We start from the raw sequence: 27,609 nt of genomic DNA on the forward strand, positions 1-27,609 counted from the left end.
AATGCCTAAGTTTTGACTTTATATTTATCTAAAGTTCCAACTGTCTGGACTTGTTATTCTTTGCAGCCTGAGGAAGGAGGGAGAGAATTAGCTTAGACAGAATATGACAATTGATTTATAGCCGCTTGTTTGTCGTTCAGCAAACAGGGTCATAAATATAGAAAAATAAAAATATAAGGTCAACAAATGCCAAATGTGGCAAATGGACAAAAACTCTTTAACTGTTAGCGGACATCTGCATTTCAGGCAAGGGTATTCAAAGTTCGGATATATAAGCGTTAAAATAAACTACATAAAGTGCAAGTGATCTCTCTAATTTTGCTTCATTTCGTATTATTCGTTGCAGCAAACGCAGCGAAAATCGAAACGATTTCGACTGTTTGCACACTGCGTATACTTAATTTTGCATGTAGTAAGTAATGGCAATGAGTTAAATTTTTTGACTGTCAAGCGTAAGCAATTTCCATTAACGCATTTCGCATTTGGAGCTGAGTTTGGTTTCCGATTCGTTTGCTTGCTTTTGTCGTTTGTTTATGTAATGCTCCGTGCGTTTATCTTGTGCGGATAACTCCGTTCTCATTTTCAGTTTCCATTTCCATTTGCATTTGCATCTGCCGTTTTCCTGATAAGCCTCCTTTATTGGCAAAGTTTCGATTGCGTTTGCTACATTGGACATTGCTGGCATTTATTGAAATTTACTTCTGTACAAATTGTTCGCGAACTCGAAGATGCAGAAACTATTCGTATTCGATTTCTCTACCGCATTCTAATTTAAATTCAAAGTGCAATATTAGCGATGCAATTCACCGCTTTCCATTTCCCACGACAGGATTACGGCTGCACGCGCCCACATAAATAACGGACATAAATTAAAGAACCACACGGATGACATCTTCTGGTCGAGTTGGGCTGTCCAAATGTCCAAGCCATCTGACAGCTGTGGTTGCTGTATCATGCTCATAAAATTCATTAACATTTACACAGCTTCATTTTTAATGAACTGACAAATCAGTGCGGCTCTTCCCCCTCTCTCTCCCCCTTTTAGCTCGCTCTCCTTCTCTCTACTTGCCTATGGCTATTAATAAATCGAGACGCACACATAATGCGTTGACTGCGTGGCTGTCGCATAAATCTTACTTAAATATTTAATGTCAATAAGTGTATTCGACTTGGAGATACTCTTTTTGTTAATTAAATACCAACTTACTATTGACTTTTAAGATAACTTTGTTGGACAAATTAAAAATTTTAAGAAAATTTTTAAAGTCTGAGCAAAATGTCTTTTAATGTGCATTATGCCTGACTTATTATCAAAGGGTATTTTTTTACTTTTTAGCAGTACCAAAATTATTCAGTTTACTCGCTTACTTATTTATTTGCAAATTAAGATGTTTAAAAAATGCGCTTATAGCCATACTTTGATCTGCGGCAATGTGAAGCTGCAACAAACACGTCACAATGAATCATAATTTTATTGACGAATGAGGTATTTGGCATTGCTTGTTGTCAGCATTCACCCGGCGCTTCCATTACTCAAAAACAACTCAAAACATGCAAATAAATATGACAATAAAAATATATTTTAAGTAGAAAGAATGGAATTGCCGGCGCCGTTATAGGGAAAAGTACTATATAGCATATACTCGCATGTATAAAAAGAGCCGCTATTTATCGAATTATTTTGGTGCATCTGTGCAAAATGTGTTTACAAACAGACACGCTAAGAAGTATTAAATCCATTTCCAGACCGCAATTCTTTACGGATTCTTAAGCAAACGATCAAAGCATCTGTTTGGATAAATATCTGACGATAGGGTTAATGACACAATTAATAGAAGTATATTTAAATTTGTTTACATTTTGAATAGATGATTAAAAGTGCCCTCAAAGTGTAGTGCTCAATCATTATGACGCCTCTTTTGACTTAACAACTTGTTTTCCGTGTTGACATAAATAAAATGCCACTTTGTTGTATGGCTCGGCTGGGGATGTGACAATCCCCGTACACGTACTTATGCCGCTGTCTGCTGCTCGGAAAATTCAATCACAATATTATTGTTTGGCATACAAATGGCAAATGTCGCCGACGCCGTCATTCTTTATTCACACGCAGTTAACGTTGCGTTGCAGCCGCTTCAACTCGACATAAACACGAGGCACATATGAAAATGTGGCACAAACAGCTGAATCAGCTGAGGTTGAGATTGATATTGAGGGTCTGGTCCCTCCCAATTCATGTGAAGGCAGCCATGTTCCTTTTGAATTCTGACATTTGCCTTTGGAATTGCGATTGCTATTGCGTTTTTTCATGGCTTGTTTACAATTAATTAGGGTTGTTATGTCGCAATTTAATTCAATCATTTCTTTCATTTCATTTCTTTGTGCTATGCGATTTTTTATGAGTCGCTATAAATACAACGTTTCCGTTTAAATGCCACAAATATAATTGCATTTCTCTTCTGTTTAATTTTTAAGTAGCTTTGCTTCTTTTATCTTTTCACCAGAAATCATTCCGTTCGAGGCGCAGTTTTTCATTTTACATACTTTCCAATTAGTTTGAACATCAGTTTCTGTCGTTTTACATTTAAAAATTCTTTTCTCCCAGAAAGGATTATGGATTAAGTGAAATCTGCTCGTTATAGATGGAAAACAATTGCCTTGAAATTGTGTCAATTTCCCAGGACAACCAAGTTAAGTATTTGTTGCTCTTTTATCTGGAAGTTCTGACGTCTACCAAAGTGTCCTTGTCGTTGTCAGGCTCAATAATAACCCAACTACCAAGACAACCTACTTTTCTCATAAATTTCAGCTCAATTGCTTTAAAGTTAGCTAATTCACAACAGCTTCTGATTTTATACTCTTGCTAAGGGCATTGAATATTTTTTATGAATTATGTAAGCCTTGAAACTGGCTCATTCTTTAATAATAATATTACTCATAAATAATATTACTTATAGGTAAAACTTAAGGTCTAGTATAAGTATATAACTAGTAAATAATAAGTATACAACTAGTATATAACAATAAATTAAGACGATATTTGAGAAATCTTACAGAGGTTACCAGAAAATCTGTAAGAGTATTTAGTGTTCGCGTCTTAGGTATTAGCCACAAAAACACATTCTTTAAATAAATCTGTCAGACTACTCATTTTAAGCTTGAGACAGCAATCTGTTTATGTGGATCAATCGAAAAGTCGTTTTGGTTCAAATGAAACCAGCTTGTCGCGCGACAATAAATTTGTTGAATAAATTAATAATATCTAAATAAAATAAACAATAACACGTGTAGTTAATCGATCGAACTGTGCTTTTGGGTAGCTTCCCAAAATGTTTTGCTTTTTTCATTCGATTTTAATGAATTCAATTTGTTCATGTTAAAGACAACTTATGTAAGACCTGTATTAGGCCGAAATGCTTTGAGCCATTTAAATTTCTGTTTAAATTTAACGAAAAGTCAAATGTTCTGCACATACACACATATCAATAAGATCTGGAATTTTTGTAAAAGAGAATATAATGTACACTATGAAGAAGACATTGATATTGAGGCATTGCATTAAATTGTTATTTACAAGGATTCAACAATTTGCAATGGGTCAAATGGATTTTCTTGGAAGCCAACACTGACATTGACACAGGAAAAATTCACTTTACTATTGTCAACGTGACTCCCATGTACACATACAAGCGTATTTGCATAGCAACTTTATATAAATATTACCTAAGGGACTATCAGCAATTTGTGGCAACGTCTTTTTCAAAGAATTTTTTCTAGTTATTTTTCTTCTCCTTTTCTCTAGGCGGCAGCAAGAGTGTGTGATTGAATTGCAGTTTATTTGGCATTTAGGCAATCTGATGGTATGTGTGCCTCGTGCCATGTTGTTGTCGTTGTCGTTGGCTAACAAATTCTATTTTACGACTACAACACACTCTCCCAGGGGCCACTAACAATGTGCAAAATACCACAATGAAACAACTGTTGTACCCTGCCTCTTACAAAACCAGTAGGATAGGCTACAGTCGAGACAGCCCGACTGTAAAAGACCTTGTACTAAATCTGTAATAAAATTACAAATACACACGACAAACACTTGACAAGCTTGAGTTATCTCCTTCTCTCTTTAGCATTTTTAAATAAATCTGGAGTTTATTATCTTCTAAGGAGCATGATTCCTATTATGTATAACAAAACTAAGTTGATACACATAAAATGTACACGATTACAGGATAGAATCAATACAATGCTGAGGCAGAAGTAGGCTAATTTCGAATTTTCTTAAGCCAAGAACAAAATAATTGACTTAAGCTTGATTTTTCTGAGCAACATTTTTATTTTCGCGGTTTTGTAAGATTTTTTTAGTTAGGTCAGATATTTTTGGCTTATTTGACTTTCTTAATGTTAAGATGTTGCCATTTTATCCAAAAAGTGTCTTAATTACACAATAATTTTCTGACTAAATACTTTAAAAATACATGCTAAAATTAAGAATTTTCAACTTAAATTTCAGAATGATATTTTTTCAGTGTGGTTTTAAAACTGCCTCTTGTTATTTGTGTTACTAAATCTTTTTAAATCTGCTTGGGATATGAGGCACGTAGAAATATACAGTATCTCTAGCGCTTACATATGTCTGCCTTAGGTCAGATCTAATAAACCCTTTGTATTTCCTAAGTACAGGGTCGAAAACTAGACAAAAGCAAATATAAAGATCGTCAGCCAGGCATCAAGTCAAGACAGGGCATTATGGCCAGAGTCAAATGCTAAAGATTTGATGCGTATGCTTGGCTTAAACATAAATCCCCACAACAACAATGATTCCTACGTGCTAGCTGAATGGAATTCAGACTCAAACTTCGCTATCAGGAATTGTGTTTCGTAGTTTATGACTACAAGGGAATCGAATGGAGGGATGGAAGGGAGTTTTGTCTACTTCGAATACCAGTTGAAACGCAGTGCGTGGCCAACATGTTTGGCATCTCAATTTCGCATTTATGCAAGACTCAGATTCAGATTCCTACTTCGACTCCGACTCCGACTCAGACGTGGACCATGTGCTGTTTGTTATTTGCTATGCAAATGTTTGTCTACAAGCTGCTTATATAATGCCAAATTACAGCGCCAAACGATGCTCTAATTTCAGTGTGTTAATTAATTGAGCACGATGTAAGCCAGCACAAAGTGTGAGCCAGTTTAGTAACCAATAAATAATTTTAATTTTCACGTTTATCGCTTGCCGTGCCACGCGATGCCACATTGCGTTGCGCCGTGCCGCGAAAAGTAGGCAACAATATTTTATGGCTTAATTGCCGTTGGGCCATAACGCCCACAACGTTACGCCTCCTAATTGATAAGGCCCAGAGTACATTTGCAATGCAAACTGGACTCATACATATAAATGGTATCGGGAGTTTATTGCTTGGCCCAGTCTGACACTCTACTCGTGGTTGCAACCGGACGATGCCTCCAATGTTTGTTGTATTCAATTTATGCGTTATGACGGCCACCCACACGCACACAAAGACGTATTAGTGAATTTAAAATAAAAATATAAGAACTAAAAAAAAAATGAGAAAGAACTGTCGGTTTTATTTGCCCGTAAATTGAATGATACAATTCCCGTTGTCTGCCCATCGAGACAAGTTGAATGGAGGGTAAAGTGATAGTAAATTCGTAAATGGCAAAAAGGACAGAAAAATTTATTGTGTGGTTGCCAAAATAACGTTCGTTCATGTCTGCAATATATTGGCTTGTTCTTCATTTTTCTTTTTTCTCTGACTTTTTGGCAGCGCATAAAACTGATGAAGTTCATCCGAACTATTTCATAGCCTTTCTTTCGCTTTGATGTGACCAACGATAATAATAAGTAAAACTCTGCAAATTTGATGAAATGTTTTTGTCCAGACATTCAGGGATTTCTTTCTGTCGCCGGTCATAAACCATTAGCATAATAAAAAAAATGTAAAACAGATTCTATTCACTCAGTCGAGTGAATAACTATAAATCAGCTTTTTCTAAAATTTAACTCTCATTATATGTTTGGCCATATGCTTTGCCATCTGTTAAATGTGCATTAAGAAATGCCCATTAATTTACCCAAATGTGGTCAGAGTTACACCTTCTATTAGTGCAACATTTTGTATGTATGCTGACAACTTTTTCACACATGCTGCTGCGATCTTTATGAATTCAAAACCATTTATTATTGGCCAACATACACGACCGTGTGCTTTTCCTTAACCACAAATTTGACTCTGTCCCTTAATTAATTTTTCGCTGGGCACAATTAAGACTAAATGCGCCAAAAAGTGCTCAGCTGGCATTTTAAATAGTTGCAACACATTTCACACATGGGTATGTCTATTTTGTCATGATCTAATGTCAAAATCCTTACTATTTCTAACCATTTATTTAACAAATGTTTTTTTAGAGTTTGTATAAAATTTTAAGTGAAAAAGACATGAAATACACATAAAATTAATTAATTTATTTTATAAAATATAACAATGATAAATTACATTGCTAAAATTGAATTTAAATAAATGAATATTAAGGCTTCAAAAAGGCATCACAAAATGATAGTTATTCTTTCTAGCTGCATTTTTAACTTCGGATCACAATGCTGAATAAATATTAAAAATGAATATAAAAAATAAATATTACATTGAAAGATATTGTGAGTGATTTATTTACGTTATTCCTGGATCAAAAATTGTCTCGACTCTAAAAATAATTCGAATAAATATGAAAGATTCGATATACTTGTGTTTTCAGAAAATATTCCAAATCTGTGACTGTAACTGTTACCTAAAGTTTTACTTTAAGTGTCTGAGTTACTGTTAAGATTTCTATTCAAGCCAATGGTTCAATGCAGGGTAAGGGTATATCAAAGTCGACAATTGCAAGTGTTTCTTTAATTACATGCTGTAATTAGTCAAGGGCAGAGATATACACTCACACACACACTCACACACATACACTCCCCCACAAATACATTCGCATTTGCAAATGACTGATGCGCATTTTACAGTTAGACTATTCGCAGTTTTAGCAGCCGGCTTTTAAGCCACTCGACAGAGAGTTGCCAACGTCTAGACCAAATGGGAATTTATGCATCCGATAGACATCTTAATTGCTGGGGATTATGGTTTAGAGGCAGTGCGCGTGGTGTACTTAAAACTTACATGGAATTCATTAGCCTCGGGACTTTATTGAATCAGTACCAAAGAGAGAGAAAAAAAATGATGAAGAAATGGAAATCAAGTGAAATAAGTCTGCTTTATTCAAGATATATATTCTAGCAGCTCAGTAATAACATTAAGAGTACATGCAGGAAAATTTATGACTAAATATATGCTAGGAATAGAAGCGGCTATATTAATTGACCACAACTTGGAATTGTTATTTTTGCTTGCGCTGGAACCAGCCGAGATGCTTCTGCTGCTCTTATCACAGTTATGTACCTGTCCCCCCACCCCATTTCCCTAGATTCCGAACTCTGGAATTGACCAACTTGAAGTGCTTTCAATAAAGGGCACGTTCTGTAGATAACGCACTTGATGGCGGCTTTTGGCCAACATTAACACCACGGTCTATGGCTCCATTGGCATCGTCTTTGTGCCGGCTACGCCAATTCAATTTGGCTCTTAGACCTTTCAGCGTAGTCGATGTCTTGAGCGTTTTGGTCTTTGCCTTACGCACTTTCCCACTGCCTGTGGCGCCCCTCGCCGTTGCTGCCACAGTGGCTGCCCCTTCCTCGCCGGCAAGTGCTCCACTTGTCTGTGGCTCTGACTGCCTCGTGATGCGCGTCAACTTGAGACGTGATCGGGAGAGACCAGAGAGGCCAGCAGCATCAAAGCCATCACTTGACTGACAGCTCAGCTCATCAATGGCTCCCATTGCTGGCTGAGACAGACTCGCAGGATGTTGGCATTTATGGCGAGTGGGGAGTTCGTGTTGTTCCTCTGGCCACTGCAATTCCGCCTCCAACAGTGAGTGGGCATCTCCCACTGACGATAATTGCGATATTTGTGTTTGCAGTGTTCGATGTGGCTGAGGAAGCGGATGTGGATGCGAGTACGGATGTGCCACAGCTGTGGCTGCCACTATGGCTGCCTCAACTCCGGTGGCACGTGTTGCAAACAAATCTTGTCGACTGCGACTCTGTGTACTCAGCAATGTGGCATGCGAGCTGCCATGTTGCAAGCGCTGAGAGCCGCGTGCCCCACCGCCAACTGTGTTGCCACCTGCTGCTCCATTGATGCTGCTGCCATTTAAGGTGGTCAACGTGGTGGTCGTACGTACGCTGTCCTGCAGAGAAGATTAGAATATGAGCCCCGTATCACTATGTATGTGTTTGAACATTGAATATAATTGCGAGTATTCACCGTATGCAGGCGCATTGAACCCGTCTGATTGCGTCGCAGGGCGCTGTAGGTGTGCGGTAATCCCTGACCCTGATGCTTCCCCGACAGACGGAACTGTCGCGCCAATGTGACCTGCAGGTCAAACATACAAACATACATACACCGATAAGAAACATCTTCTAAAATCAAGATTTTGGTCTCAAAACTAACAATTTTGGTTCAAAAAAATGCGTCAAGAAAATAAAAATCTTGGATTAAGAAAACACATCTTGGTGTTGAGAACAATTTAAATAGAACCAAGTTCGTATTTTAATAATAAATGTTCTTAAAATTAAAATAAAATATAAAAATCTTAAATTGTTTTATTTTGTCTTGGTTATTTTATAAAATTATTTTAATTTGTTACATGAGTGGGATTTAACAATTTAAGATTTTTATTCTTGTATTAAGAACATTGATTTTTAGATTAATATTGTTAGTATTTGTAATATAGTCTTAAGATGTTCATATTTTCAGATCAAAATATTTAAGATGAATGTTCTCGATTTTAGAAGTTCTTCTTTTTTTCAGTGTACATTCAATCAATCATATTACAGCAATCAATCACACGACACTTACCTTGAAGGCCTCGCGAAACTTATGGCTCATAATGTTATATAACAGGGGATTGATGCACGTGGAGAGAAAGTAGAGCACGCCGGATGTATAGTTCAATATGTTGAAGACATCGTTGAACCACTGTGACTCGATGCCAGAGGTTGACCCATAAACCGCCATCAAGCGCTGGGCATGAAAGGGCGCCCAGCAAATGAAGAAGGCAACAGCCACAGCCACTGCACATGTCCAAATTGATAACTTGTCAACTACTTGCCGCCCATAGTCACGCCCCCTGTAACTCACCCAACATCCGTATAACACGCGTTTGGGCGCTGATGCCACGGTTCACATCGAAGGATCGCCTTGGCAACGCCTGCAGCAATCGACTCCGCTTCAGTTTTATTCCAATCAGCACGTAGAGTACACAGATGGCAGTCATCGGTCCGCCAAAAAACAAAAGCCCGAAACAGCGAACACATGTGCAAAAAAGTCATTATTCATCTGCCAAAAATTTATAAAAAAATTTATATAAATAAATAATAACAAGAAAAATGTTCGAACATCGGTAGGACGAATATTTAATACCCTTACGGAATCTTGTTGTAGATATTATGATGAATGTAATCGAATGTATTTTAGTGGTCTAAAAGATCATTTAAGTTCAATTTGGTGATCAGGATATCTTCAAAAGCAAAAAGCCTTCAATATTAATAAAACTTTAATAAAATAAATAGCTGAAAATTAAAATTAACTTACAAAAAAACATCATTATTCAAAGAATCATTCCTGTAACAGTCTTATAATCTAATGGTCTGTCTTAAAAAGGTGTTAAATAGCTGTAAATATCCTATTTTAATGAAGATATGCTTAAAACAAAAATAAGTTGATATAATCCTGAGATTTCAGCTAATTATTCCTATGAGAGATATATGATAAAGATGTGCTAATAACACCAAAATGTATCTGAATATGTGGTGATAAATGTTACTTGGATCTTGTGAGTAAAATGAATATATATGTTAAAAACAAAATAGTTTTCTTATAAAGTTTTCTTCTAATTTTGATAAAAGTATGACAAAATACGTTAAACATAAAAATATGAATTAAAGATATTTTCAAAATTAAATATTTTTTCGCATAAATGCTAGAAATTAAATATTCCTTTGTTTATATTATACGTATACTATACCTAATTTCATTATTTATTCTTTTAAACCAATTGACTTCTGAATAACTTCTGTTTAACCGACTTTAGCATACCTCAACTATAATAAATCTCGTCAAAAAGTTTTGCAACCTTATGGAATTTTCTATAAGGGCAAAGGCAAGTGGCTAACAACATTTACCGTACACGATGAACTAGCGTCTTGTGTCACGACCGAGAATTGAATGGCCTGTGGCAGGCCAAGAGGAGGGCGGCAATCCAAATGGCAAAGATGAATTTTATGGCACGCGACAGCTTCGACATAGTGTGTTGCCTATTGGGAACCGACATCAATCAAATCAATGGCAAGGCCAGAAGACTCACTTACCTGAACGGATGACAGATGGCAATATAACGCTCCACGGTGAAGGAGGTGATGGTGAGGACGGTGGCATTGGCTGCCGTCTCGGAGAGCACACTCTCCAATATACAAATGCTGTCCGAGAAGGGATAGTTGTTGGGCTGCCACAGATTATACAGATCCTGTGGCATGCCTGTAAGTGTTCGATGTTTAGATAAAGGTCAAAGCATGTTCTAGTTGGCAAAACATACCCGAGCATAGAAGTATCAGATCCGATATGGCCAAATTGAATAGATAGAAGTTTGTGGCCGTGCATGAAATTGTTGCGTGAGATCACAATGCAGGTAATTAGATTCCCCAGAATGCCGGCAATAAAGATTAGGGCATAACCCACACTCAGAGTGGCCAAGAGGCCCATGCTGGTGGCCATTGTGGGTTGTGACTGCTCCAGATGATCCTGCGCCTTCAATCCTTGCAAAGGCTGGTCAAATTGTCAGCTGATATGTTCAACACTTGGGTTATATTCAAAAAGAATTTCTCACTGTGAAGCATCTGCAGATCTGACAAAGGGCGTGGCCCCGCAGACATATTTGTTGCCCACATCTCGTCTGACATGTGTCTGTGTGTGTGAGTGCGTGTGTGTGTGTGTAAGTGTATCCTCGCAGTTTAAAATATCATTTGAAAGTCCAAGTGGACAGACAGCTATGAAAATATTAAAAAGGACAAATTTACAAGACTGAATTTCTAAAACAAACTTTGCACATCAATATTTCGTTAGAGGAGCTAGCTCTCTCTCTTTCTCTCTCTGTCTCTGTCTCTCGTGTTTGTTAAACCTGCCGCCCAGAAATCAACATTAGCCAATTTAAGGATTCAGTGGCAGGCACTTGTTAGTGGTTGGGCCCACCTGCAGATTCTGTCAGGTTGCATGTCCTGACAGATTCTTGTGAAATTAATTTGCATTACTAAGTGGAAATTAATTGAAATATTCGTAATATCAGAAACATCGACATGACAGGATAAGCTTTGGTTTTATGGTGTATGTTTGTTTGCTTGGCTCAAGGTCAAAAGAGATGCTGCTGAACCCTTGGGCTTATAATTGTGCCTAATATTCAGATAAGTATATACACAAAATTATTCATTCAAGACGAGCATCGTCGTAAAAAAGCGATAACAGCTTTAGATGACATTATTATAATATTATATATATATAAATTATTGTGTTGTGTTGTTATAAATATTTATACAAAATATGCACGTTTCAAGAATGTTGTTGAATTTTGTTTTATTATTATGTGAAACTGGTTTCTCTTCTGTAGCTTTGTATCGTTTTCATTAACTATTATCATTTCGTATGTTTATGTGTATGTTTGTGTTGTTGTGTTGCCGTCTCTTTGACTATCAGGTGATAGCCAATGGGCTAGAATTCGATTTGAATCGAATTGGAATCACATTTGCACGTCGCAATCAAAATTATGGATCATCGAAGATCATAAAGTGTGCGTGTTTTTTGTTAAGTGTATATATATTTATATTGAACAACTTTTGCGTATAAAATTGATATTTGTTTATTTAAAAATTTCGGGAACTTTATACTAACCTTAAGTGGCATCAAGTTTGCACCGATTTGGGCTAATGATGACTGACTGAGTCTCACTGATCACCAGATAACATTCTGGCCACAAATACATATGAATGCCAAATGACAACTACCTGCAAGTTAAGAAAGTTTTGCAGCGCTCTTACTCATGGCAAAACAATTAAAGGGCAAATTGCCAACTTTTAATGCAAGCACGGCTCTTAGTGCCATTTGCACCAAAGCATTTTTGAAGATGCTCCATATTTTATGCTATGCTAACTAATTTAAATATGTTTTTTCAATTTTAATTCTGCTAAACTGCTGTAAGTGATTGTAATTTACGAAGAGTTCTCAGCAACTCGCAACTTCCATCTGAACTTGAGCTTGAAAATAAGACCAGTAGCTCTGATAATGCAGTTTGATTAATGACCTAGCCCTTTGCAATACAGTGGAAGCTCAAGTATTTATAGAACAAGAAGATATTAATTAGCTAATGATCGATATGCATTTATAAAGAGATGGAGATAACAAGTCGGACAGTCAACAGTCGAGTGGGATGTCAATGCTCAAAAAATGCCAGGCCCTTTTACTTTATGTACCAAATCGAGTCACTGTGAACGGCATTTGATGAAGATGTAGATGACGAAAGCAGCACAAAGGCGAAAGTTGGGTTGTAAAATTCAATAGTAGTAGTAGGAGTAGTAATTATTTATTTTGGCATGGCCTTGTGTAAGCACAACAATAATCGTTTTAAATTAGCATTATTTTTTATGGTCCAAATTGTTATATATTCGATTGAAAGGAAAAGTTTGGTTCATGTTTTTATTTATGAACAACAATTTCGGTCAAATGCCCACCACGGCTGACTAGAAAATAAAGAAGGAGCCACCGTGAACGTTAATGGTGAGCGCTAGAAATGTTAAGTGATTGGTTTTAGAGGAAGCGATATATGGTTTCAACAAGACGGCGAACACTGGGGCAGGAGGCCGAAAAGCGCAAAATCATTTTTTGACGAAAGCGTTCGTAAAAGTAATAAAAGTAAGTAAGGCATTCGATAGAGAAAACTTCAATTTACGAATCCAAAAAATTTTTGAAATCAGGTAAAAATTGTGGGCGTGACAGCCTCTCAAAGTTGACCCATTTTTCAGGGCGCGCAAAAATGTGAAAGTTGTATAAAAATTGCAAGCTTTAAAGCTGATTTCATGACAAGTTATATGACCGATCTTTATGTTTTGTTTTCATATGAAAAGTACATTCATTTCTAATTAAATGCCGTAGTATTTTGTTTCTTCACTTGTTGACCTTTTATCCCAGCGATGTTTAAAAAAGCACTAAAATTGGGCTATTTTTGACTTTGATGGAATAGAACAAAATTGACTCATTTGGACTCGATCCACTACCACAGGAGTCTTTGTTAATCAATTCTCTAACGAAATAGCCCCGGTCTTTCATGCATCTTGGTGCGCCTAAGCACACTTTTAGTCGAAAAACTGAAGCAACCTCGCAATTTACTAGTGTGAGAAGAAGAAGAGCGCAGTGCAATTTCATACGTTTCGTTTTGCAAGGCATCATACAATTTTATCAAAAAAAATGTAAATAAATTAAAAAAAAAAAAAAAAATGAAAATAAACGTAATAAAACTTTTTTATACATTAAACGATGCTGTTTAAAGAATAAAAAGATTGAAATTATATTTCGAACAAAAATAAATATTTTTTTTTAATTTTACATGAATTTTGACCGAAAGCCCTGAGTTAACCAGAAGGCCTATTACGCAGTGAAAACACTCATTTTAAAGCTAAGTTTTCTATCAAATGCTTTTTAAATTTTGAAAATATCTTCACTGGTTCAAAAGATATGATTTTTGCAACGCAAAATGAGGATCTGCCCCACTGTGCGGCGCTACGTGCCATTCAGCGCACGCCACAATCGATCTTCTGCGCCCTATCTTCGAAAATCGAATAGTCTGCAAAATGGAGATGTGAAAAGGCCGTCAAGAAGTTGTGATCTGACACCGTTAGACTATTATCCTTGGGAAGCGTTCAAGGACAAATGTTATGCAAGCAATCCTGAAAAAATTGATGAATTAAAGAACGAAATTCGAGTTTTGCTGACATACGTGCCGAAAAAATTGAAAATGTTCTCAAAAATTAAGTGGATTGAATGGGCTACTGCCAAGTCAGCCGTGGTGGTCATTTTACAGAAAATGTTTTTTATAAATAAATGACATGGACCAACCTTTCCAATAAATGTTCAAACTTTGAAAAATATCAAGCGGTTTTTTTTTATAGCAAAATTAAGTTCCATTTTTCAAATGTACCACCCCTTAGATTAATTAAATGGTTACTTTGCAGCCTTAACGTTCTCGTTTACATTATCGTACATAAGACTAAAACGTTATTTACAATTAAACATATAATTTTTTATTTTACTGCTATATATTTTAACCCACAAAAAAACCTCTACACGAGGTAAAAGTCTAGTGACGAAAGCAATTTCTAGCCCCACAATTTCTGGTATCCAATATTGTGACGAGCAAAGTTCAGTTTAATCTAAAAATTTTAAATAAAAATATATTATAAATTAATAAAAGCATAGCGAGTAAAAAGGGTAAGCTTCTTTGTTCATAAAAATTACTTTCTGCGCAGTGCCGAATGCCAATTTTTTTTTTTTTGTTAATTTATATTTTTATTTAAAATTTTTAGATTAAACTGAATTTAGTTTGTCACAAAATTGGATATCAGAAATTTTGGGGCTAGAAATTGCTTTTGTCACTAGACTTTTATCTCGTGTAGAAGTTTTTTTTTGAGGTATCATATAGCGCCCATAGGAACAATCGGTCGAAAATCAAGTTTTAGTATAAAAAACTTTTTGTTTTATGAGATATCTTAATCAAATTGATACAATAAACATATAACTTGGTTTTATATATCCTGTATCATATAGCTGTCTTAGGACCGATCGGCCGAAAATCAAGTCCTGGTATGAAAATCTTTATGTTTTATGAGACATCGTAACCAATCTGACAAAATATACATTTAAATTAGCTAAATATTTTTAAATTTTTTCCATTATTAGTTTTTGCCATAGTAAGTACGGGGTCTCCGACAGTCGAGTATGCTCGACTGTAACACCGGCTCACTAGTTTGATTATATGTTTATAGTTGCTGTAGTCCTTGTTAGTTTTTATTTCTGCGAAAACCAAACGTACAAGCACTTCTTTCGAAAAGCCCGAAGCGAGCGTAACAGTGGATAAAGAGAAATTTTGCTCTTTAAAAAGCAAGAAATTGCTCGCACGGAATTCTCTCTGATTCTTAAAGACAGCAAGACAACAACAAAACTAAGTGCAAAGGACCACGCACTTTTAGATACAGTGGGACAGACACGTAGATTTTTAAACGAAAACAAACACACTTCAATTCTGACTTCGGACAAAGGAAACAAGACTGTAGCTATGGATATAAACGACTATAAAGACAAAATGAAGACTATATTTCAAGACTTAAACACGTACAGAATTTTAAGACAGGATCCAACTTTTAGACTTCAAACAAAAAACAACGACTTAGTTGACAAACTCTACAAACTGAAACTTATCACAAAAATGGAACGAAATAAAATGACAACAACCACAGCACTATCAGCCAGGATTTATGGACTTCCAAAAATCCACAAAGAAGGGATGCCGTTGAGACCAATATGCTCCTCTATGGGCTCCCCTTCATATGCATTATGCAAGTACATAGTTGCTATACTAAAACAAGTTACGGACCAATCGACTTACAATGTAAGAAACTTTCTTACTTTCAAAGAAAGGATTAACAACACATACATATGCGATGAAGAAATACTGATTTCATTCGATGTTGTATCTTTATTTCCGAGCATTCCCACCGATTTAGCCTTAAACATCATCAGTAAAAAGTGGACGGAGATTACAAAGTACACAGAAATTCCGAAACACTTATTTATGGACATCATCAAATTTTGCGTAACGGAAAACCGCTATTTTAAAAATTATGACAAGATTTTCACCCAAATCAAAGGAATGCCTATGGGATCACCTGCTTCTCCTGTCATATCAGATATATTCATGGAAGATCTTTAAGACAAAACTTTGAAAAAGCGTAATTACAAACCAAAACAGATGACTTACGAGGGTGGGCTGATAAATAGTCGGCCTACCAAAGAAAACACGGTTTTTTTTTTATTTTTATTTTTTATTTTTCAACATAATCTCCTTTAGACGTATGCACTTAGTCCAACGGTCCTCCAATTTTGTATACCTTCCATAAAATATGACTGGTCCAGGTCCTCAAAATAGGCGTTTGTTTCACAGATCACCTGTTCATTCGACTGAAATTTCTTTCCAACAAGCCATTTCTTTAAGTTTGGAAATAAATAATAGTCACATGGTGCTAAATCTGGAGAATAGGGGATGTGGAAGAATTTCATAGTGTAGTTCACACAATTTCATCATGGCAACAACGCTCTTGTGAGCCGAGCGTTGTCCTGGTGAAACAGAACTTTTCTTCGCCATGTGCGGCCTTTTTCCTTTAGTTCTGAATCGAACTGTCCCAAAGGCTAGAATAGTATTCTCCATTAATTGTTCTGCCTTTTCTAGATAATCCACATGAATTACGCCTCGGGCATCCCAGAAAACCGTTGCCATTACCTTGTTGGCCGACAAACCAATCTTTGCCTTTTTCGGCGCCGTTTCTCCGGTTGAAATCCACTGCTTTGACTGTTCCTTGCTTTCTGGTGTATGGTGATGTATCCAAGTTTCGTCGACAGTCACAAAACGACGCAAAAATTCATTCTTATTTGCGTTTAACAATGCCAAACTCTCCTTCGCAATGACCAAGCGGTTGCGTTTGTGTTCCGCTGAGAGCAATCGCGGCACCCACCTTGACGAAAGCTTACTCATATTTAAATATTCGTGTAAGACGTTTCCAACACGTTCACGAGAAATGTTTAGGGCCTTAGCAATCTCTCTCAGCTTTATTCGGCGATCATCCAATATCATTCCGTGGACTTTATCTACCATTTCTGGGGTTGTTACCTCTCTGGGACGTCCCGGACGGTCCTCGTCAAAATGCTTGTCCGCCCGCGCCTATACTCAGCAGTCCAATATTTAATGGTCGAAATCGATGGAGCTGATTCCCCATAAACTTCGATTAACTCATTTTTTATTTCATCGTTGGATTTCTTTTTTAAAAACAGAAATCTAATGACAGCTCGATATTCTATTTTACTCATTTTGGGGACAATGCAAAAGTGACCATGCTAAAACTCCCGCCAAAATTACCAGTGTTGAGAAAAACGCTTAAAACTTTTCCAGCAATCAGCCGATAGAAAACACTAATCGAATAAAATATTTATGGGTTGTTTAAGATGTTTTTTTTTGGTAAGGCCGATTACTTATCAGCCCGCCCTCGTATTTGCAATAACTAAGGAAAAGGAAATAAAAAACACACTTAATGCACTAAACTCTTACAATAAACGAATTATATTTATATATGAAATAGAAAAGGATGGAACATTACCATATCTGGATACAACTGTTTACAGATGTAAAACCAAAAAGTTTTTCATACTAAGACTTATTTTTCGATCGATTGTTCCTATGGGCGCTACATGATGTAGTGGTCCGATCCAAAAAAGAAATAAACTAGGTCTATCAGCAATATAGAGGAATCTAAATACAAAGTTTGGTGTCACTAGCTTTAAAATTGTTCTTATAATTTGGATATAAAATTTTCTTTGTCGATTTGTGGCTGATAAAGAGGGCGTGGCCGAATTTTGAAACAAATTGATCTGCCCAAAAAAAAGAAAATTGGCATTGTGCACTGAACATAAAAAATAATTTTTGCACAGTGCCGAATGCCAATTTTGGTTTTTTTTTTTTTGATGAATTTCTATCTATATTTATATTTTTTTATTCCGTTTTTTATTTAAAATGTTTATATTATACTGAATTTTGTTCGTCACAAAATTGGATATCAGAAATTTTGGGGCTAGAAATTGCTTTCGTCACTAGACTTTTACCTCGTGTAGAGGTTTTTTTGTGGGATCATTAATGCAGGCAAATAGTAAAATATATAAATTTAGTTGTTGAACGTATTTCATATGTAAAAAAAATGTTTCTTTAATTATAAAGAAAAAGTAGAGGGCTCCGCCCCCTGCTCGCTTTGCTCGCGTTGCTACAGTCGAGCATACTCTACTGTCGGAGACCCCGTACTTACTATGAAAAAAAAAGTATTTCATTTGGATTTCGCCCGATCGGTCCTATGACAGCGTTATGATATAGTGGTCCGATTTGAACCAACTTTGGTCAGGATATATAAAACCAAGTTAAATGCATATTGTATTAGTTTGGTTAAGATTTCCCATAAAACAAAAAAGTTTTTCACAGTAGAACTTGATTTTCGCCCGATTGGTCCTATGACAGCTTTATGATGTAGTGGTGCAATAAGAACTAACTTTGGTCAGGATTTTTAAAACTAACCTAAATGCATATGCTATCAATTTGGTTAAAATATCTCACCAAACAAAAAAGTTTTTCATACTAAAACCTAATTTTGACCCGATCGGTCCCATGCAAGCTATATGATACAGTGGACCGATTTGAACCAACTTTGGTCATGATATATAAATCCAAGTTAAATACATTAAATGTATCAGTTTGGTTGAGATATCTCATAAAACCAAAAAGTTTTTCGTACTAAAACGTGATTTTCGACCGATAGGAAAATGTATTTATTCACTTATCAGGTAATATCTTCCAAGCCCCTCAACCAAAATTGATGTTTCATACAAAAAAAAACGCAAAATTGTACGTATTACAACATATTAAAATTTAACGGCTCGTTAGAGCCGTTTTGTCAGAAATCGCCAAAATGAAAGCTAAAAAACTTTATTTCACTTGTAAAATGTTACCTGAGTACTTAAGTTAAAGGTACGCCTAAAAGCCCTTAAACACACCTTTCTAATGATATATAGAACATATCTGTAGCTTCTATGGTTTGGAAACTGTTGAGGTTTCAATTTTAGCTGGATTTAGCGTTTTCCCGCTAAACTAGCGTTTTTTTTTCAAAAAGTCGTAGATCAAACATTTCTAGATTTTCGAAGAGGAATAAATCCCCATCATTTCATCTAAGCTTCTTTAGCGCTTTGATGCAAACAGACAAACAAACTGACTTTTCATTTCATTTTGAGAAGTCCACTAAAATTTTCAAATTTATTTATCTTTTGAACCGGATTGGGGTGATTGAGGGTGATTTTACCAAAAGGTCCCAACAGCCCCATTAGCTGCAATCATTTAAATATTTCAGCTCCCAATAACACCCCGTATCTCATGACCCAGGTTGGTTAGAAAAAAGTATGTCATTTAGTATGCCATTTTGTAAGTTAGGACTAAGCCTTCGATCGGTATGTAACTCGATCTGATCGGACAGTCGTAGCAAATTTTCCAACTTAGCTGTATATATTGTTAGTCGCCTTTCGCACCCTTCGTGATGCTTTCGTCACTAACGCGAACTGCCGTCCGCAGTGATCGACGACTTCAAATAGCTACTTCTCTTTGCAACTTCTATGTGATGACTGACTACTGCATTAGAATGCTTGTGTCAGTGTTGGTTAATGCTTAATTCATTTCGTTGCAACAAAACAACACTTTTGTAGCTTGCACCAGTGTTGAAAGAAAGTTTTGCTTTGTTTTGCGTTGCAGAAATACCCAGTGTTGCCAGACAATTCTGCTTTGTTTTTTGACAATGCGGGCTTAAACTAGTTTAATTTAATTAAACTAGTTGTGTGTTTCTGCAACGCATGTTAACCCTTTAACGGGTAAGATCGTCTGAGGGTCATCCGTTTTTGACATATAAATGGAAAACTAATTAATATTTTTTTTCGAATATATTTATTATATATTAACAATGGATTTTCTGACGTTTAAAAAAATATATGATTATTTTCCGATAAACCGTAATTTTACAGAATTTTGTTAAACATTGAAATTGTGGAAAATACCAAATTTAATTATGACCAAATAAATTGAAATTTCAATTGGCAAAAGAAATATATTGACTAAGTCTATCGATTTATGAATTAGACTGCCAGTAGGTAATATTAAAAAATAAAAAAATTCGTCTGTTGACGGTCTTGTTGGTTTGAGCGAAAAAAAATATGGCCGTTCGCTTGCATCACAAGGGAATATCGTACGCGACTTTTAACGATAAGTTTTGTCATTTCTTGATTTTAAAGTTCTTTTTGAGTTGGTAATCACTACTATAACGATAAATAGGTAATTTACTTAAATTTAAGTGTCTATTATTTATAAAATATATTAATTTGTAAGTCATTTTAAATGAACATTAGCTTGAGTTGATAGTTTCGGTAGAAGCGATGATAAGTTTAGCAGTGATAAAAATGATGGGAAGAACTATCCCTGTTAACAACTGCATGCTTCAAGTCTTTCTAACGCATTCGATCTTCATTGCCCATACTTGAACCAACTAGTCCCCCAAATCCAGTCTACTTCCCGCCCAGTTCTGCTCCAAGATTCAAGGAGTTATCGTAAATTCGGTATTGTGGGTAGATAACAAGTGCGGTAGGCTGGCATCTATATATTTTGGAATAGCACCACTTTTCACAGCTAATCCCAATGAGGAAAGAGCTAAAGCACTGCATTATGGTAGGATGCAGAAGCTATATATAGAAATCAGTTGCCTGCAAATGGAAGACCTTATGGGCAGTTACAATTCAACGACGAAGATAGGAAACATAAAGAAAGCTATTCTACTATTTGATAAGTGGCTTTTCTATCATTTCGTGAACATGAATACCACTCATGCAAAAATATTATACAAGTGGGTTCTTGTATAGAAAGTTTCCGGATCAGAGTATGTGATTGGAGAGCAGCTATAGCATGCAGAGTTTTACAAAACTATCAGCAGGACTTGTTTCCTTCAAGGAAATGGCATGCAATGACTTGACCGGCTTAGCAATCACTGGAAACGAGCTGTTCATCTGATATCAGATAAAGATACGATAATGCAAATCAATTATCAATTTGACTGGATAAAAAGAATAAATATGCATATATTTAGTATTTTGGTAGAAGTGAATGCTCCATTTATAAAAAATCAGTCTCCCAAAATTTTTTTTGAGGCAACCATTACAAAAATAAATATATTTTAAGACATCTAACCTAAAAAAATACCTGTTAATAGGGATTTTCCATATATAACATAGTAACGGTCAACTCAAGCATTTGTTCATATAAAACTGCTTATAAATTGATATATTTTAAGCCGACAAGACCGTCTACGGTCTTCAGTATTTTCCACCTGGCGGTCGTTCCAACCAACGGAAAATTATGAAATTTAAGACTTAAGCTTATTTAACCTATATCTACTTATAAAATAAATATCAACTTGATTGAGTGACAATTTCGATTTTGCCTGTTAGAGGGTTAAATTTTTGTGTTCTTTTTCTGTTTATTATTTAAAAAAATTTTTTTTGCGCAAAAAGTAGTTTTTATGTTTGAAGAAGCTCACCTTTTTAATTTTTGTATTAAACTCAATTTTGTTCGTTTCAAAATTGGATATCAGAAATTTCGGGGCTGGAATATGCATTCGTCCCTAGACTTTTACCTCGTGAAGAGGTTTTTTTTTGTGTATGTATTTACCGAAAGAGTTAATAGCTGAAATTCAGTAACGTAATTCTTTATCTTGTTTTATTTCAATTGATTCAATTGAATTAAATTGAATTAAAAGAAGTGCCCACCTGTTTCATTCTGTGTAGAAAATCTATAGCTCAAAATAAAATATGACTCAAGCCCTCTGTACGTTGTCAGTTTGCATGGAATTGAAGACATAAGAACAATGAAACAAACACGCAAGAGGTAAACTGAAGTAAAATGTGTTAATGCCTTAGCAAAGCTGTTTAGGTGCAGCAGAGCGACCGGCATTACAGGACTTATAGCCGAGTCGTAGATAAGGCAAGGTATCCCTATTGCAATTAAGGCTTTATTTCTGGTGATGTCCACGGGAAGAGTTTATCTTGCAAGCATGATCGGTAAAAAAGACGAAAAAGGGGCATAAAAACATCCACTTGAAACTTTTTGAAATTCGTAGCCAAATGACTAAAAATAGCTTTCAGATACAAAATGGATTCTGTGTTTTGGGTTTTACTCGTACTTATGGGCTTCTTATTCCTCTGTTCATTCATGTTTCGTTAACCGAAAGATATCCAATATTAAAATCTACACCTTTGAGCATGCCTAGACTTAAGAGACATAACTGCACTTGTGATGCTGAGAGACCTTCATGACGCACTCTAATCTATCAATAATATTATTACTTTTACCTCCCGCCAAGTACTTGGCAACCACTTAACTAGCTAGTTGCTCCTTGCACTCTGTTGGAAGTTTACGCAGCCACCTGCACTGCACAACTCCATCAACTGCACTTGACGAGCTTGCGTAATTCCTTAGGTAAATTAATAATTACTGTAAGCAACTTGAACTAGTTACGCTGGCAATTGAAGTTCACCTTTTTTTGTCCCCAAAGGGCAGTAGTTAATACAAAAAAATAAAGGAGTGAACTTGTATCAAGTTTTGTTTGCAAACTGGCGCGGAGGCAATCTAATTTCCATTTGCACTGGCCAACCCATCAACTTACTCTCCTTATTCAACTTCTCGCGCTTTCCCCCTGCACTTTATTAATTTTCATTTTGACGCACCCGCACCTGGTTGGCTGTAAAAGTTCATTTGAGTACTGAACTGCCAATTTTTCAGGCATCAGTTGTATAAAGTGCACTTTTCCTGCTTTTTGCTTTTCCGGGTGTTCACACTTAATTGATTTTAATAAAGGATTTTAATAAGGCAACAGCCAAACAAATTTGAGATCGAGTTGAATATCGAAATAGAAAATCGGCCAAAAAAAATCTTCGAGTCTTATCTTGTGTTGTTGCAAAAAAAAAAAGGAATTAGGAATTAATGATTATTTTGATTTTTTTCAAATGCAAAAACTCTTTACTTTTAGTAACTATAAATAAACGTGAAATATACCAAAACTTTTCTTTAAGGGTAATCTATGCAATTTCACAATGATCCCAATATGTACACTTTTTATTATCTTACTCATGAAATGATCATTAATTCTGAGCAAAAACTAGAGGGCTCTGCCCCCACTCGCACTGCTACATGGAATAATTTTAAAATATTTAAGTCACTTGATTGTATAAGACCAAATTAAATTAAAATTCTATCAGTTTGGTTACGATATCACATAAATCAAAATAGTTATTCATACTAAAACTTGACTTTTACCCTATCGGTCCTGTGGCGGCTTTGTGATAAAGTGAACCGATTTGCACCAACTTCGGTCAGGATGTATAAGACCAGCCTTAATGCAAAATATATTAGTTTAGTAACAATATCTCATAAATCAAAAAAGTTATTAGAACCTGTACTTAAAAAAAGTACGGGTTTTATTGGGTTTGTTTTAACGAATATGTGAGTAACAGGCAGAAGGAGGCGTGGCAGACCCTATAAAGCATATATATTCTTGATCAGCATCAATAGTCAAGTCGATATAGCAATGTCCGTCTGTCTGTCCGTCCGTCTGTATGAACAAATAGATCTCAAAGACTATAAGAGCTAGAGACACCAAACTTGGTATGTAGGCTCCTCTATATTACAAGCAGATCAAGTTTGTTTCAGAAGTTGGCCACGCCCCCTTTCCCGCCTAAAAATCGACACAGAAAATTTCATATCCTAATTATAAGAACAATTTAAAAGCTAGTGACACCAAATTTGGTATGTAGAATTCTCTATTTTGCAGGCAGATCAAGTTTTTTTTTAATCTGACCACTATATCATATAGCGCCCAAAGGAACAATCGGTCGAAAATCATATTTTTGTATGAAAAACTTTTTTGTTTAATGAGATATCCTAACCAAAGTGACACAATAAGCATAAAACTTGGTTTTATATACCCTGTCAAAAGTTTGTTCAAATCGGACCACCATATCATATTCAAATCAGAGCACTATATCATATAGCTGTCATATGACCGATCGGGCGAAAATCAAGTCTTAGTATGAAAATCTTTTATGTTTTATGAGACATCGTAACCAATCTGATAGAATATGCATTTAAGCTAACTAAATATTCCTTAGTTTTTTCCATTATTATTCTTGCCATAGTAAGTACGGGGTCTCCGACAGTCGAGTATGCTATAGCTATAGCACCGGCCCTCTAGTTTTATACTAAAACTTGATTTTTGACCGATCGGTCGTATGACAGCTATATGATATAGTGGACCGATTTGCACCAACTTCGTTCAGGATGTATAAGACTAGCTTCACTGCGTTCTCTATTAGTTTAGTTACGAGCCAAAAAAGCCACTACACGAGGTAAAAGTCTAGTGACGAAAGCATATTCCAGCCCAAAAATTTCTGATATCCAATTTTGTGACGAACAAAATAAAAATTAATATAAAAATTTTAAATAAAAATATTAATTAATTAATAAAACCCTAAAATTGGAATTCTGCACAGTGCGCAAAAAGGGTGAGCTACCACGAACATATAAATTACTTTTGCGCAGTGCCGAATACCAGTTTTAGGGTTTTATTTAGAAATTTATATTATTATTTAAAATTTTTCTATTAAACTTTATTTTATTCTTCACAAAATTGGATATCAGAAAATTTGGGGCTGTAAAATGCTTTCGTCACTACGCTTTTACCTATTGTAGAGGTTTTTTTTTTGTGACACAAAAGCTTTTGCAATTTCTTTTGCTTTTGACATTCTAACTTTTCTATAACAATAAGGAGAAAAAGAAAACATAAATTTAATATGTGTGGCAGAAAAACACAACTAGTTTAATTCATTTAAACTAGTTTAAGCCCGCACTGTCAGAAAACAAAAAAAATATCTTGCAACACTGGTTATTGCGCAACGCAGCAGCTGTCAGTTACAGTCTCAAGCTCTGTCTACTACCCTGGCTTTCTTGTTGCTGTTCTCTTTCATATCAAAATAAAATGTATTTATTCAGTTAACAGGCTATATCTTCTGATCCCGTCAGCCAAAATTTATGTATCATATACCAAAACACGCGAAACGTACTATTACATATTGAAAATAAATAAACCTTAATTAACCTGTAAAATTTTACATTAGATCTTTAGAATAAAAACTTAAAAGCACGTCTAACAGCGCTCAAGCCTAACGATTTATATTACATAACGGTAGCTTTTATAGTTTGGAAGCTGTTGGGATTAGCGGGACTTAGCGTTTTTCCGCTAAAATAGCGTTTGTTTCAAAAAGTCGTAGAACAAACATTTCTAAATTTTCGAAAGGAATAAATCCCCATCATTACATCGAAGGTTTTTCAGCGCTTTGATGCAAACAAACATACAAACTGATTTTCATTTCATTTTGAGGTGTCCACTAAAAATTTAAAAATGTAATTATCTTTTGAATCAGTCGTCGGATTTGGGTGATCGAGGTATTACTCGACGCGTTTTTTTTGATAAGAATTAAAAAAAATAAATTTTACCAGAAAAGTCCCAACGGCCCCATTAGCTGCTAATATTTAAATTTTGCTCCTCCCGCTTACACCCGCTTTGCTCATGAACCAGGTGAGTCAGCGAAAGTTTTAGCATGCCATTTTGTAAGTTAGGACTTAACTTTTCGATTGGTATATAACTCGGTCTGATCGGACAGTCAAAGAAAATTTTCCAAATTAGCTTTTAAATTGCTAGTCGCCTTTCGCACACTTTGTGCTGCTTTCGTCACTATATCTCATAAATCAAAAAGTTTTTTGTATTAAAGATTGATTTACGACCGATCGGTCCTATGGGAGCTATATGTTATAGTGGTCCTAAAAAGGAAATAAACCTGATCTGCCTGCAACATAGAGGAACCTACATACAAGTGTATGTTGTCTCTACCTTGCAGAACTAAATTTCTCTTTGCTTTTGTTGTTAGTTTGGTAATAATTCTGCCAGCGTCAACTGACCGTTGCTCGTTCGCACTTAAAAATTTTAGTCAGTTGGTACATTATTGTAAAGTCGCCGGCTTTTCAAAAGCAGACCTATTCAGTTTTGGGCTCCCGGGTTCGAGTCCCGCTCTGAACAGTCTGAATAAAAAACTAGTCGGCCGGTGCTACAGTCGAGCATACTCGACTGTTGGAGACCCCGTACTTACTATAGCAAAAACTAATAAAGGAAAAAATTAAAAAATATTTAGTTAACTTAAATGCATATTCTATCATATTAGTAACAATGTCTCATAAAACATAAAAGATTTTCATACTAAGACTTGATTTTCGCCCGATCGGCCCTATGACAGCTACATGATATAGTGCTCCAATTTGATCCAACTTTGGACAGGTTATATAAAACCAAGTTTTACTTATATTCTATCAGTTTGGTTACAATATCTCATAAAACAAAAAAGTTTTTTATACTAAGACTTGATTTTCACTCGATCGGTCCTATGACAGCTATATGATATAGTGGTCTGATTTGAACCAACTTTGGACAGGACATATAAAACCAAGTCGTATGCTTATTGTATCAGTTTGCTTTGCTATTCATATATCAACAAAAACAAAAAATTTGTTTATACTAAAACTTGATTTTTGACCGATTGTTCCTATGGGCGCTATATGATATATTGAAATGATTAAACATGTATTCAATATTTAATGTCAATATAACATTCATAAAAAAAAATTTCAATAAATTGTAAAAATTAAAAAAATAGCTTAATATCAGCTGGAAAAAAAAGTTGTTCCCGACGGGAATCGAACCCGCAACAAAGTTGCAAAAAATTTTAACTGACAGAAGCTCAACGTGTTGAGCCACTCTCGCACTTATGCGTTCAACCTCCCAAATGGCCATATTGCTTGTTTTAGTGCTCAATTACAAAGTAAAAGAAATAAATTATATTTTAACATTTAATGTTAATATTACATTTTAAATAAGCACTGAGTTTGTTTTAATATAAAATGAAATTAAATTCGAACATAAATAAATTAAAAATCTTTCGCCCACGGCAGGACTCGAACCCACGAGCACCGTCCGACTCCGCGACTCAGAGCACTGCGCCACGTAAGCCCACGACCGATTGGACGCCAATTTGTGAAATTATATTTTAATATAATTTTGTATTTTATCAAGTTATTTACTTAAGTTTTAATTACTGCCAACGCGCCATCAACGAATTAAACAGCAAAATCTATTATTTGAATATCTTCGGTATTTACTGTGTGATCGGAATGAAATTTTCAGCAAAAATCAAGGACAATTATATCTTCGTCTGTGCAAAATCTGGAAATTTTATATGTCGATTTGCAGGCGGTTAAGGGGGCGTGGCCAAATTTTGAAATTAACTTGATCTGCTTGCAATATAGAGCAACCCACATACCAATTTTGGGGTCTCTAGCTCTTATAGTCTCCGAGATCTAGGTGTTCATACAGACAGACAGACAGACAGACGGGCATTGCTATATCGACTCGGCTATTGATGCTGATCAAGAATATAAGTACTT

At 35.5% G+C, this 27,609-nt stretch overlaps 1 protein-coding gene across 1 annotated transcript; it reads right to left on the minus strand.

The window, feature by feature from the left end:
• Positions 1 to 7,259: 7,259 nt before the first annotated feature.
• LOC117790299 (neuromedin-U receptor 1-like) lies at positions 7,260 to 10,799 on the minus strand. Its single transcript, XM_034629707.1, is given in 10 exon segments — positions 7,260 to 8,310; positions 8,388 to 8,498; positions 8,985 to 9,199; positions 9,267 to 9,419; positions 9,422 to 9,464; positions 10,310 to 10,365; positions 10,368 to 10,441; positions 10,496 to 10,661; positions 10,720 to 10,778; positions 10,780 to 10,799. Coding segments are annotated over 10 exon segments (1,668 nt in total). The 5' UTR covers positions 10,785 to 10,799; the 3' UTR covers positions 7,260 to 7,524.
• Positions 10,800 to 27,609: the final 16,810 nt, after the last annotated feature.

Source organism: Drosophila innubila (assembly GCF_004354385.1).
Source record: "Drosophila innubila isolate TH190305 chromosome 3R unlocalized genomic scaffold, UK_Dinn_1.0 2_E_3R, whole genome shotgun sequence".
Classification (NCBI taxonomy): domain Eukaryota; kingdom Metazoa; phylum Arthropoda; class Insecta; order Diptera; family Drosophilidae; genus Drosophila; species Drosophila innubila.